Source organism: Fundulus heteroclitus, unplaced genomic scaffold (genome assembly GCF_011125445.2).
Source record: "Fundulus heteroclitus isolate FHET01 unplaced genomic scaffold, MU-UCD_Fhet_4.1 scaffold_125, whole genome shotgun sequence".
Classification (NCBI taxonomy): Eukaryota; Metazoa; Chordata; class Actinopteri; order Cyprinodontiformes; family Fundulidae; genus Fundulus; species Fundulus heteroclitus.
The window spans coordinates 280820-294066 of NW_023396537.1; the positions used below are offsets into that span (position 1 = coordinate 280820).

At 42.7% G+C, this 13247-nt stretch overlaps 2 protein-coding genes across 3 annotated transcripts in view; both read left to right on the forward strand.

The window, feature by feature from the left end:
* Positions 1-13247, forward strand: part of LOC105919959 (zinc finger protein 436) — a 91472-nt gene that overhangs the window by 8472 nt on the left and 69753 nt on the right. The window lies entirely within an intron of this gene.
* On the forward strand, positions 2806-11392 carry LOC105919955. The gene is made up of 3 exons (XM_036128954.1): positions 2806-2960; positions 3144-3367; positions 11265-11392. Exons 1-3 carry the CDS (start codon positions 2864-2866, stop codon positions 11367-11369), a joined length of 426 nt encoding a protein of 141 aa, XP_035984847.1. The 5' UTR covers positions 2806-2863; the 3' UTR covers positions 11370-11392.

Here is a 13247-nt window from a genome sequence, read left to right on the forward strand (position 1 = left end):
TGTGGCTCCCGTTTGGGTTTTCTTCTGCCAGAGCCATGCTTAGTCCTCTTCTAGTAGTAACCCCCTTTTTCATTGTTTTTAAAAGTACCCACCAGGATTGACAAAATCAAGGTTTTTTGGGGGTTAAATTATAAAACCTTTCGGGAGCTAGACGTGTTAGGCTGCCATCCCCTCAATAGCGGAACCGGAAGTCCAAAAAATTAATCAAATTCATCACAATTTTATCTGGAATAATAAAAAACATGTGATCAGAAAGAACGACATAGTAATATCAGTAGAAAAAGGAGGAATAAACATTATTGATTTTAAAGTGAAGAATGCCGTGATAAATTTAAAATGACTGCAGACTTTTATTAGAAATTAAAAGAGTTTATGGTTTATTTTCCCCTCACAATGTTTTAAAAAAATTGTAGGAAGGAAATTTCTCTTAAGATGTAACTTTGATCCTGCTAAATTACCGATTCAATTGTCAGACAACCACAGAAGTATTCTATAAAAGATGTTAAAAGTTTTCATGCCTCGATTAAGTTACTGGAAAATAACCGTAAATTAACAAAATAAAATTGATTAGTAACAAATGGAGACCGCGGGCGTAATGAAGTTTGTTTGAGTGGAGTTGCCATATGATGACGTCATCGGGAAGCGCCCGAGTCGACCTGGTACCTACACCGTCTATGGAAGAGTCTGCAGCCCATTTTTATCCGATGAGTCAAAGTCCTTTTAAACTGACTGGAAACGACAGACAGATGTTCACACAACATCTGTGCAGGTAGAAGCAAGAGGAAACGTCCAGAAAAGCTTCCGAAAGATCCAGGGGCGAAACGGATCCGAGACGACAAGAAGGACCCAGAGCATGCAGCGTCAAGGTAACGACTTCAGAACATTTAAATAAACTTTATAACTACACGAGAAGAATATGCTAATGAATAACTGGTTCTAAAAACCCTAAATACTCCAGAATGCATGGTAATTGTTTATCATTCAGTAAATTAGTGTCATTTAACCTCACAATGGTTAAATAATGAAAAAGATGTGGAATGTGTCCGAGCCACGGGTTCCTTCAGTGCCTGATATCTGATGGCCTTCTGAGTGGTTTTCCTCATCTGGACCAAGAGGCTTCATTTATAAAAAATACATCGCCATCAGAAAAAAAGGTCACACACTAATATTTCGTGGGACCCTCTTTAGATTTTATTACGGCACACATTCTCTGTGGCATTACTTTGATAAGAATCTGCAATGTCACAAGATTTATTTCCACCCAGTGTTAAGACTCTCAATAGGGTTCAGGTCTGGACTCTGGTGGCCAATCTATGTGTGAAAATGACGTCTCCTGCTCCCTGAACCACTCTTTCACAATTCGGACCCAATGAATCCTGGCATTGTCATCTTGGAAGTAGGGGTGGGCGATATGAAGGAAATCTAATATCCCGATATCTTTGGGCTATATCACAATACACGATACATATCACGATATATTCATATTTAATAAAGCGTTGGACAGTTCTTAACCCAGTTTTGGTCGTTTCTGCCGTCTCCTTAGATTTTTTTCTCTGCTTGATGCGTGCCGATGATGTGACCCTTCTGAAACAGACGGACGTCTTTTCAATGTCCCCGGGATGTGTTGTTTGACATGGATGTTTAAGAAGTGAAAAACAACTCGTTGCATCAGTTGGGGTTAAGCAACTTGTTGCCAGCTGAAACATAACCACCAGTGCAGTAATTATCTAATGGGAGAAGGGCTGGACGAGAAAAAACCGTATCGATAAAATAAAAATCATATTGATCGATATGGATAATTATCAACAAATTCAAAACATGTTTTAAGTGCAGACCTGGTCAATTTATGCTGTTGCTTAGCAATCTATTTTAAGATGCAGAACAGAAACACTGAATCCAAACTCAACCCTTTATTCAACTTTTTACCAAAACTGTAAGTTTTTAGAAAAGAAAAAGGAACATATGCTCTCTGAACTCTTTGAAGGGGTCGGAGCTTGGCTCCTGGGTCTGCGTTGTGATTGGTTGGGAGGATGTAATGACTGTAATGTTAACCTACATGATGAATGCAAAAAGAAGGAAAACTGTTCTTCTATTGAATTTTTTTATTGACCCTTTTTCTTCTATCATATATATATATATATATATATATATATATATATATATATATATATATATATATATATATATATATATCACGTCGCTAAAATTTGGCTCTCTTCCTTTTCGATCTTCTTTAAAAGACTGCATTGGTAATGTGCTGCTCCGGTTGGAGAATAACGTAAAGAACGCAAGATACGCTGCAGCATTACGATCCCTGTTTACTTCCGCAAACAATGAGCACGCTTTGCTACGTATGACGTCATCGCCTCCTCTACTGCGCATGCGGGACACTTAAGTGTACGAATGCAGTTCACACAGGACATCACATACAAGTCGCATATATTTGGAAATGTGAACGGACACGCAAAAAAATCCGATTTCACGAAAAAACGGAATTGAGCATCAAGGCCTGCAGTGTGAACGTAGCCTAAAACAGTCTACAAGGTGTGTCAAACAGAACTTGGTTTGGTGCTGTGTGATGTCGACGGATGACCTCCGTTCCTTTAATAACAGAACCAGGAAGTAGGACGACTTCTTGACACTAAGCAGAATAAAATACTGTAAGCTCGCTTGCATTTAAAACTCAGATGTTTCTGTGGTTCCTATCTGTTCATGTGTGGGTCTGCATGGTTAGATCCGTCTGTGTCAAGAGATTTCTGGGTTTTTTTTTTTTGCTCTGTCACTGAGTCTGTGAAACCTCCAGCCAATCAGAGCTGATCTGTTGTCCACTTACAGGTCAGGTTCTTCCACGGTTCAGACTGGAATGAAAGGGTACAGCAAACCGGCTTGCCCCCGCACCCATGTAGACGTCTCGGTCCGGTTACTGGAGAGCCCCAAGATCCATATTTTGTCCTCAGTTGGTACGTGCTTTATTTTGTCTCTTAGTCGTGTTTTAGGTCCAGTTTTTGTTATGGTTTTAGAGTTTACTGGCCATTTAGTCTGTGGTCAAACCCAAAATAAAGTCCGGAGGCTGAAGTTAAAACTTGTTGAGTGGAAAATGTTAAAAATCAAATGTTCACAGGAAGTGCTTCAATCTCCTCCAGCGTTACGGAAAATACCCACAAGGGTCCTCAAGTGCCCTCTAGATCTACCGGAGCCGGCCTTCCTGGACCTGCTGACATCCTCCTACCCTCAGCTGGCTGCAGGAGAACCGTTTGACATTCTGAGAATGAAGCGGCGCATGAGGCTCCGGCCTCTGAAGCTGAAGACTCTGACTCCAGAGGAGATGTTTGCAGCAAGAATCTCGCAGCTCTACCTCCGGCTGAGGGTAAAACCTGGAACATTTAACCCTGAGCCTCTCAAACTAGACTTTAGGCTAACTTGACTAGATTTACCAATGTTTTCCTGAGTTGCCTTAACTGATTATCACAATGTAGGTTTTAAATATTAATGCAAGGAACAAATGCAGAGTTCTGGGTGTTTTGTTCAATCAGAGATCCCATAACTCGATTTATCAGTAAATTCCACTTCTTCTAAGTCCAGAAGGTTCATAATACATAATAATCCGTAAACACCGTGTAGTTTAATATTAAACGTTTATAAAATGCTTCACAGTTAAACAGAATAAAGAACGAGAATGTTTGGAAGAATGACGAGTTGACATTGACCTGGAATAAGTTCATCAGGAGTTCAGGTCCAACCAGGAGGCCGGTGATGTTGGTCTGGACAGTAAGACAGAGGTCCGACTGCTCCGTGGAGATGTCGCCTACTGGTGTGAGAATATGTAGATCCATCAATATATTGGTTATATCATTAACAGTCCAATCACATTCCAAAAAAAGTAAAAACAAAACAACTGGACTTGTTTTCCGTAGTGAAGACGTTTCGCTTCCTCTCCAGGAAGCTTTCTCAATTCAAAAAGTCTGGAGTAATGTGGAGTACCAAGCTTTATACCATTGCCAAACAAAGGCCGTGTAATGGCTTAGATAACATGGAAACTCAACCGAAACAGGTCCACCCCTTTGCAATGGGCGGTCGTTAAAGCCATTAAGCCAGCAGATTGGACCGAAACTGGTCCACTCCTCTGTAACGAGGAGTCGTTAGGGTCGTTATTGGCTTGGCTTAAAGGAACGTGTTGATCACCCGAATGAGGGTGAGAGTTAAGGTGATGATTGGCTGGAATTAATCCTATAGCTGTGTTGTAAGTTTTTGAGAGTTAGAACCTAAGGCCTCCTCCTCTGTTTAAGGTTGGTTTTTCTCTCTTAACGTAGATGGCTTCCTTCACACCCCTTTCAAACCATCTGTCTTCTTTGTCCAAAATGTGAACATTTTGGTCCTCAAAAGAGTGTCCTTTGTCCTTTAGGTGTAGGTGGACAGCAGAGTCTTGTCCTGAGGAGGTAGCTCTCCTGTGTTGAGCCATGCGTCTGTGGAGAGGTTGTTTGGTTTCTCCATCATAAAGATCAGAACATTCCTCACTGACTGAACTGCATACACCACTCCGCTCATCTTAGGTTTGGGGGTTTTGTCCTTGGGATGCACCAGCCTCTGTCTGAGGGTCCTGTTTGGTTTGAAATGCACTGGGATTTTGTGTTTGGAGAAAATCCTCTTGAGTTTTTCAGAGACTCCAGCAACATATGGGATGACGATGTTTTTGCATTTACATCGTCTCACCATTATGTTCTGCAGCGGGTCTTTTGGATTTTCTTGCTGATTTGACAAAAGCCCAGTTAGGGTACCCACAGGTTTGGAGGGCATCTTTGATGTGTTTCTGTTCCTTGTGCTTCCCTTCCATTTTAGTTGGGATATGCTCGGCCCGGTGTTGTAAGGTTCTGATGACAGAAAGTTTGTGCTCCAGTGGCACAAACTTTCGGAAACCCACCCACACCGACCAATATCTTCTTTTTGACTCACACCACCCACTGGAGCACAAAATTTCCAGTTTCAGTTCTATCTGCTGGCTTAATGGCTTTAACGACTGCCCATTACTAAGGGGTGGACCTGTTTCGGTTGAATTTGCATGTTGTCTGAGCCATTACAAGGCCTTTGTTTGGCAGTAGTATAAAGCTTGTTACTCCACATTACTCCAGACTTTTTGAATTGAGAAAGCTTCCTGGAGAGGAAGCGAAATGTCTTCAACTACGGAAAACAAGTCCAGTTGCTTTGTTTTTACTTTTTTTGGAATGACCATGACCTGGATGACTGAGAATCTTCACCAGCATACAGTCCAATCACATCGATGTAAAATGAAAAAAATCAATCCATGTTGTCATTCACTTTTATTTTGAAATTTGTAAGACACTAGGCTAAAGTTAACGGGTGATCTACTACTATTATTATTATTTTCGAAGTAGAAGAATGTCGTTTTTGATGGGCTGCACTAAGGAGCAGTGGATAATGCTGTTGCCTTTGAGCAAGAAGGTTTGGGTTCGAGTCCCACCGTGGTTATTTCTGCATGGAGTTTGCATGTTCTCCCTGTGCATGCGTGGGTTCTCTCCGGGTACTCTGGCTTCCTCCTACAGTCCAACAACATGACTGTTAGGTTAATTGGCTTCTCTAAATTCTCCTTAGGTGTGAGTGTGTGTGAATGGTTGTTTGTCTCTGTGTTGCCCTGCGACAGACTGGCGACCTGTCCAGGTTGAACCCCGCCTTTCGCCCAGGGATAAGTGTGTTAGAAAATGGATGGATGGACGGTTTTTTGATTTAGATGCCTGCTTAGAAATAAATTATCAAACCATATTTGGGTTTTTTGTGAGGTAATATCAATGTAAACAATAGTGTTAGATTGACAGATGGTAGCGCATCATATCGATCACCTAACGATATGATGCAAATATCATATTGTCATGTAAACAAATCGATATACCATATTTTTTGGACCATAAGACGCACTGGATTATAAGGTACATTAAATATTATAGTCCCAATATAAGTGTGTAATATCGCTCCTCCACGTCCACAGCTCTCTATCCGTCTCTGTGGGCAGGACAGAGTAGCTGGACTACATTCCTTCCTGTTTGCGGTAAGGCGTATTGCGTCACTTCCTGTTGTTGCTGTGTGAACGACGGAGCTTTGCTCCAGGCTCTCTCGCTTTTTATCTTTAAACCTCTTTGCTGTAACATCTGTTTCCAAACATAAGCACTTTTAAAACATTGTCTGTGGCTGCTCATCACGTTTGGGAACTCCTCGTGTTTCACACGGTTTGTTCTTTGGCGTGGTAATAGGGCGTTAGCCTAGCTTTAGCCTAGCGTTAGCCTAGCGCTAGCCAAGCCTTAGCCTCATAATGGCTTCTCCGGCTCTGACTAAGTCTCCTATCTGCTGCTCTCTGTGTCAGATGTTCAGTTATTCCTCTGCCTCCTTTAGTGATGATGGTACATGTAATAAATGTAGTGTTTTTGTAGCTTTGGAGGCGAGGGTGTCAGAATTGGAGACCCGGCTCCGTGCTGTTGAAAAACCAGCTGATAGCCGCTCTTTTGCTAGCGCGGAGCCGCATAGAGTAACTTCACGTAGCGAACCTAAAGCAGTAGCACCCGAGCAGCCTGGTAACCAGGCTGGCTGGGTGACAGTTCGTAGGAAGCATAGCTCTAGATTACAGACCCCAGATCACCACCAACCCATCTGCGTTTCTAATAAATTTTCCCCTCTGAGCGACAATCTCGCCGAGGAGCCGACCTTAATTATTGGCAGCTCCATAATGAGAAATGTGGCACTAAAGAAACCAGGGACCATAGTTAAATGCCTACCAGGGGCCAGAACAGGCGACATAGAATCCTACCTAAAACTACTGGCTAAGGATAAGCGTAAATACCGCAAAATTGTTATTCACGCTGGCGGTAATGACACCCGGTCACGCCGATCAGAGGTCACCAAAGTTGGTGTTGCTTCGGTTTGTGAGTTTGCTGAAACTATGTCGGACTCTGTAATTTTCTCTGGTCCCCTGCCTGATCTGACCAGTGATGACATGTTTAGCCGCATGTCATCATTCAACCGCTGGTTGTCTAGGTGGTGTCCAGAAAACGACGTGGGCTACATTGATAACTGGAGAACTTTCTGGGGAAAACCTGGTCTGATCCGGAGAGACGGCATCCATCCTACTTTGGATGGTGCAGCTCTTCTTTCTAGGAATCTGGCCGGATTTATTAGTTCTCCTAAATGCTGACAACCCAGGGTCCAGACCAGGAAGCAGAGCCGTAGTTTAACACACCTCTCTGCAGCTTCTGTACTGTTACCCACCCATTATCCTATTGAGACGGTGTCTTTCCCACGGCCAAAACTTAACAGATCAAAAACTGATCTAAAAGGAACAAATCATAAAAACCTAATAAAAATCAATATGGTTCACCTTGAACCTAAAAATAAAATAATAAAATGTGGTCTATTAAATATAAGGTCTCTCCCTCCAAAGACTTTGTTAGTTAATGAATTGATTTCTGATAATCAGATTGATTTGTTTTGTCTCACAGAAACCTGGCTACAAGAGGACTACGTTAGTATAAATGAGTCAACTCCCTCCAATTATTCAAATTTCCACATTCCCAGATCTGTGGGAAGAGGAGGAGGAGTGGCAACTATCTTTCAGTCTGATTTATTAATTAGTCCCAGGCCAACTAATAATTACAGTTCTTTTGAACATTTAACCCTCAGTTTCCCTCATCCAAACTGCAAAGCAGTAAAACCTCTTCTGTTTGTTGTTTTGTATCGTCCACCAGGTCCTTACACTCAGTTTTTGGATGAGTTGTCTGATTTCTTATCTGATTTGGTGTTAAATACTGATAAGGTTATTATAGTGGGTGATTTTAACATCCATGTTGACACTGAATGTGATAACCTTAGTGTAGCCTTTAAAACTATCCTAGATTCAATTGGTTTTGTTCAAAATGTGCATAAGCCGACGCACTCTCGGCTCCATACTTTAGACCTTGTTCTGACATATGGCATTGATTGTGAAGAATTAACAGTATTCTCTCACAACCCTGTCCTGTCTGATCATTTTTTAATAACATTTGAGTTTAATCTAACTGAATTCTCCACCCCCAAAAGAGGGTTCCATTATAGTAGATTTTTATCGGATAATGCTGTATCAAAACTTAAAGAGTCTGTCCCCTTCTTAATATCCTCAGCATTGCAGAAATGCCCTGTAGATGGCAGCATTGCTGTTTCTTCCCATTCACAAATCGATACCTTTGCTAACAATGTGACTTCCTCATTGCGTTCTGCACTAGACAATGTAGCTCCCTTGAAAAAGAAGGTGATTATTCACAGGAAGCTGGCTCCTTGGTTTAATTCAGAGCTGCGTTCCTTGAAGCACAATGTTAGGAAATTGGAGAGAAAATGGCGCTCTACACACCAAGAGGAATCCTACTTAATCTGGAGGGACAGACTATTGTTGTATAACAAGACCCTCCGCAGAGTTAGAGTAGCATATTTTTCATCATTAATTGAAGAGAATAAAAATAATCCTAGATTTCTCTTTAGTACAGTTGTCAAACTTACCCAGAGCCACAGCTCTGTTGATCCATCCATTCCCTTAGCTCTTAGTAGTAATGATTTTATGGGATTCTTCATAAATAAAATTGATGCCATTAAAAATAAAATAATTGGCATCCTCCCAAACATGATTACCTCGTCCTCAGTAAGTGAGGCAGCATTGGAGGAATCTTTAGAATCTGCGCAGTGTTTGAACTGTTTAGAAGCAGTAGAGCTTTCTGAGCTATCTAAAATTTTAGCTTCATCTAAACCTTCTACCTGTATGTTAGACCCAATCCCAACCAAGTTGTTTAAGGACATATTCCCTTTGATCAGTGGCACTATTTTAGACATGATTAATCTATCCTTAGTAAATGGATATGTACCACAGGTTTTGAAAGTAGCTGTTATTAAACCTTTACTTAAGAAACCTTCTCTTGATCAAGATGAGTTAGTAAATTACAGACCTATATCTAATCTTCTTTTCTTATCTAAAATTCTTGAGAAAGTAGTTGCTAATCAACTTTGTGAACATTTACAAAGTAATGACCTACTTGAGGAGTTTCAGTCAGGCTTCAGAGCTCATCATAGCACTGAAACAGCTCTGGTGAAGGTCACTAATGATATTCTCATGGCCTCAGATAATGGACTTGTGTCTATACTTGTCCTGTTAGATCTCAGTGCTGCATTTGATACAGTTGATCACAATATTCTCCTACAAAGACTTGAACATACTGTAGGGATTAAGGGGAAAGCATTAGGCTGGTTTAACTCTTATCTGTCAGACAGATTCCAATTTGTTCATGTTAATAATAAATCTTCCTCAAACTCTAGGGTCACCTGTGGAGTACCACAGGGTTCAGTCCTTGGACCAATTCTCTTTACTATATATATGCTTCCGATAGGCAAAATTATCAGACAGCATGGGATTAATTTCCACTGTTATGCTGATGATACTCAGCTATATTTATCCATAAATCCTGATGAATCCAATCAATTACTTCGACTGCAGTCATGTCTTGATGACATCAAAAGCTGGATGACTTTAAATTTCCTGCATCTAAATTCTGACAAGACCGAAGTTTTAATCTTTGGGCCAGAGTCCTCAAAAAATAAACTTCTTAACCAATCACTTAATCTGGGTGGCATTAACCTGGCCTCTGGTAATAAAGTAAAAAATCTTGGTGTTATTTTTGACCAAGACATGTCATTTAAATCCCATATTAAACAGGTTTCCAGAGTTTCCTTTTTTCACCTCCGGAATATCGCCAAAATTAGAAACATTCTGTCCAGGAGTGATGCTGAAAAACTGGTCCATGCATTTGTTACTTCAAGGCTGGACTATTGTAATTCTTTACTATCAGGAAGTCCACAAAATGCAGTTCAAAGCCTTCAGCTGATCCAAAATGCTGCAGCAAGAGTTCTGATGAAAATCAACAAGAGGGATCATATTTCTCCAATTTTAGCTTCCCTTCATTGGCTTCCTGTTAAATCAAGAATAGAATTTAAAATTCTTCTTCTAACGTATAAAGCCCTTAATAATCAAGCTCCATCATATATCAGAGCTCTGATTACCCCGTATGTTCCTAACAGAGCACTTCGCTCTCAGACTGCAGGTCTGCTGGTGGTTCCTAGAGTTTCTAAAAGTAGAATGGGAGGCAGATCCTTTAGCTATCAGGCTCCTCTCCTGTGGAACCAACTCCCAGTTTTGGTCCGTGAGGCAGACACCCTGTCTACTTTTAAGACTAGGCTTAAAACTTTTCTTTTTGACAAAAATTGTAACTAGTGACTCATGTTGCTCTCGGCTACCTTTGTGGTTTTGCTGCTGTGGGCTTGGGTTGCTGGAGTATGTCAGGATCTGGTTTTCTCACTATATTGAGTTCTACTGTTCTTCAATTATGCATTATGTGTTGTCATTTCTGCTTTAACTTTCTGTTCTCTCTCTTTTCTCTTCATAGTAGGTACACCTGGTCTGGCGTTCTGTTAACTGTGACATCATCCAGAGAAGACGGCTCACCTGCTACTACCATCTGATGTAGAGCAGATTACTAGATCAATGTGTGCTTCTGTGCTTTTTTGTTTCTCTTGTTGTGTCTCTGTTCTGTCTTCTGTAACCCCAGTCGGTCGAGGCAGATGACCGTTCATACTGAGCCCGGTTCTGCCGGAGGTTTTTTTTTTTTCCCGTTAATGGGTGGTTTTTCTTCCCACTGTCGCTTCATGCTTGCTCAGTATGAGGGATTGCAGCAAAGCCATGTACAATGCAGATGACTCTTCCTGTGGCTCTACGGTTCCCCAGGAGTGAATGCTGCTTGTCGGGACTTTGATGCAATCAACTGGTTTCCTTATATAGGAAATTTTTGACCAATCTGTATAATCTGACCCAATCTGTATAATATGATTGAACTTGACTTTGTAAAGTGCCTTGAGATGACATGTTTCATGATTTGGCGCTATATAAATAAAATTGAATTGAATTGAATTGAATTGACTACACTGCCCTGTTTCTAACATAAGGCCAAAATAAACACGTTTTATTTTTGCTAGTGCGTGCTCCAGAAACAGGCTGCCTAAAGGCTCCCGCGTACTCTGGCGTACTGTGAGCTTGGTGGACTCCACGCTGACTCTCCACGGACCTCTCACCTTCATAGTGGAGTGTACTGTTGCCTACGTGTCTTTTTCGGGTCGTTTCCGGGTCACTATGTTACATCCTGGTCTCACAGACAGTCTTTGGTTCATCCTGTTTTTAATCTCGTCTCTTTCAGAGGACGCCAGTACAGATGGACGTTAGTGAAGCTCTGATCACCGAGTCCACATCTGCCGACCCGCCGGTTCTGAACAACGATGAAACCGGGTCCCAGACAAGGTAAACATGTGCGTAAAAAAACAGATAAAGTCCAAATTAAAGTAGTAGGAATTAGTAGGAAAACGGCACAAAGCATGCTTGCTAACACTGAACTGACCATATCAGTATTACACCAGTTTGAATGACTTGATATCGAATTCTGATTTCTTAAATATTTTTAAGTAGTATATTTTGAAACTGTTTTTTGGCTCATTGAGTTGTTTACTGGTTAAATAAAGGGTAGTTATGATTCTTTTGGTATGGATCAAACATTTTTCGCAGCAGTTTTCACCCCGATTAGCAGGAAAACGGCACAAAGGATGCTTGCTTTTGCATCATTTTAACACGTTTATGTTATAATTTAAAAGGTCTCCCATCTCTGCAGCTCTGTTGGAGACATCCAGCCCATCAGCTCCTCGTCTGAACCGGGCAGCTCCAGCACCGACACGGACGACACGTCAGACGACGAGGCGGCGGGCGGCCATCAGGGCGCCGGGCGGCACACAGAGGCCAGGAGCAGCAAAGTGACCTGCAGGGTGTGCGGGAAGCTGTTCCGACAGCTGGGCATCTTGCTCAGCCACGTCTGGGATCACGGCGACGAGCCTCAGAGCATCTGTGGCGTCTGTGGAGAGCGGCTGGAGTCCGCGGAAACGCTGAAGGAACACGTCACACATCACACAAAGGGCTTCAGCCTCGGCCATTTGGGGAAGGACCCGCTCTCCGGCGTCGCCAAGCGGCGGGCGGGGGATCGGTTTAAATGCAACACCTGCAGCAGAGCCTTCTCCACCACGGCGGCGCTACGCAGTCACAGCTGGGTCCACCAGGACAGGGCGCCCGTCCGCTGCTACTTCTGCCTGAAGTCGTTCGCTCTGAAGGCGGACTTCCTGGCTCACAGGAAGCTGCACGCCAGCTGCCGCGGCCACAGCTGCAGGCTGTGCGAGAAGGCGTACCTGTCCAAAGCCATGCTGAAGGAGCACGAGAAGACCCACGGCCTCCACCAGCGGACCCTCGGCGCCGACGCCTCCTCGCGGGCCTGCTGCCTGTGCAACGTGAGCTTCGAGTCCAACGAGGCGCTGAAGACCCACATGAGCGGCCACTTTGGCGACGCTCTGTTCAAGTGCCACGAGTGCGGCAGCTGCTTCAGCCAGGGCGTCGACTTCAACCGGCACGTGATGACGCATTCAGCCGTCCGGCCGTGCGGCTCAGTGAGCGACGGGAAGGAGGTCCAGGTGAGGACCCGCGACGGAGAGGCGCCTCAGGAGGAACCACACTGCAGCTGGTCTGAGTGAAGCCTGGTGTTTTACGAAGCGTTGACACGGCAGGAGGATCAGGAGGATCAGACGAGCTTTAAGGCGCCTGATTATATTGAGATATTCCTGCCATAGGCGGTACGCTAAGAGTGTGTTCTCTGTTGCTCTTGCCGTTTGACCAAACCTGTTAAATCTACGATTTATCGTCATCTGTGACGATCTGAGGAGGGTCCGCACCTTTACTTCCCTGCCAGATTAATGAGACCTAGGTTCTATGTTTTAACGTGTTTCTTTTGTTTTTTTTACTGTTTTATGGCATCATTTCATTTTTGCTTGTTTCTGCTGATTGCTGCTTCACCCTTAATGAAAACGAGCCACACCTGAGTAGACTGACAACCAATCAGGAAGCAGCAGGTTTTAAAAGGTGAGGTGGGGGGAGGATAACATCTCCTCCTCTATCCTGGACCTGGTGGAGCTAGATCATAAATCCAGATGTCAAACATTTGGTATTTCTTATATATTTTTAGCTTCATGGAAGTTTTTTTTTTATATGTGGGTTTTAGTAGAGTTTTCGTTTACATCCTGTTTGCTGTAAAAAAAAAACTCTTTTTCGGCTGCCGATGTTTCCTGCTTCGTCTGATTAATTTTAAACA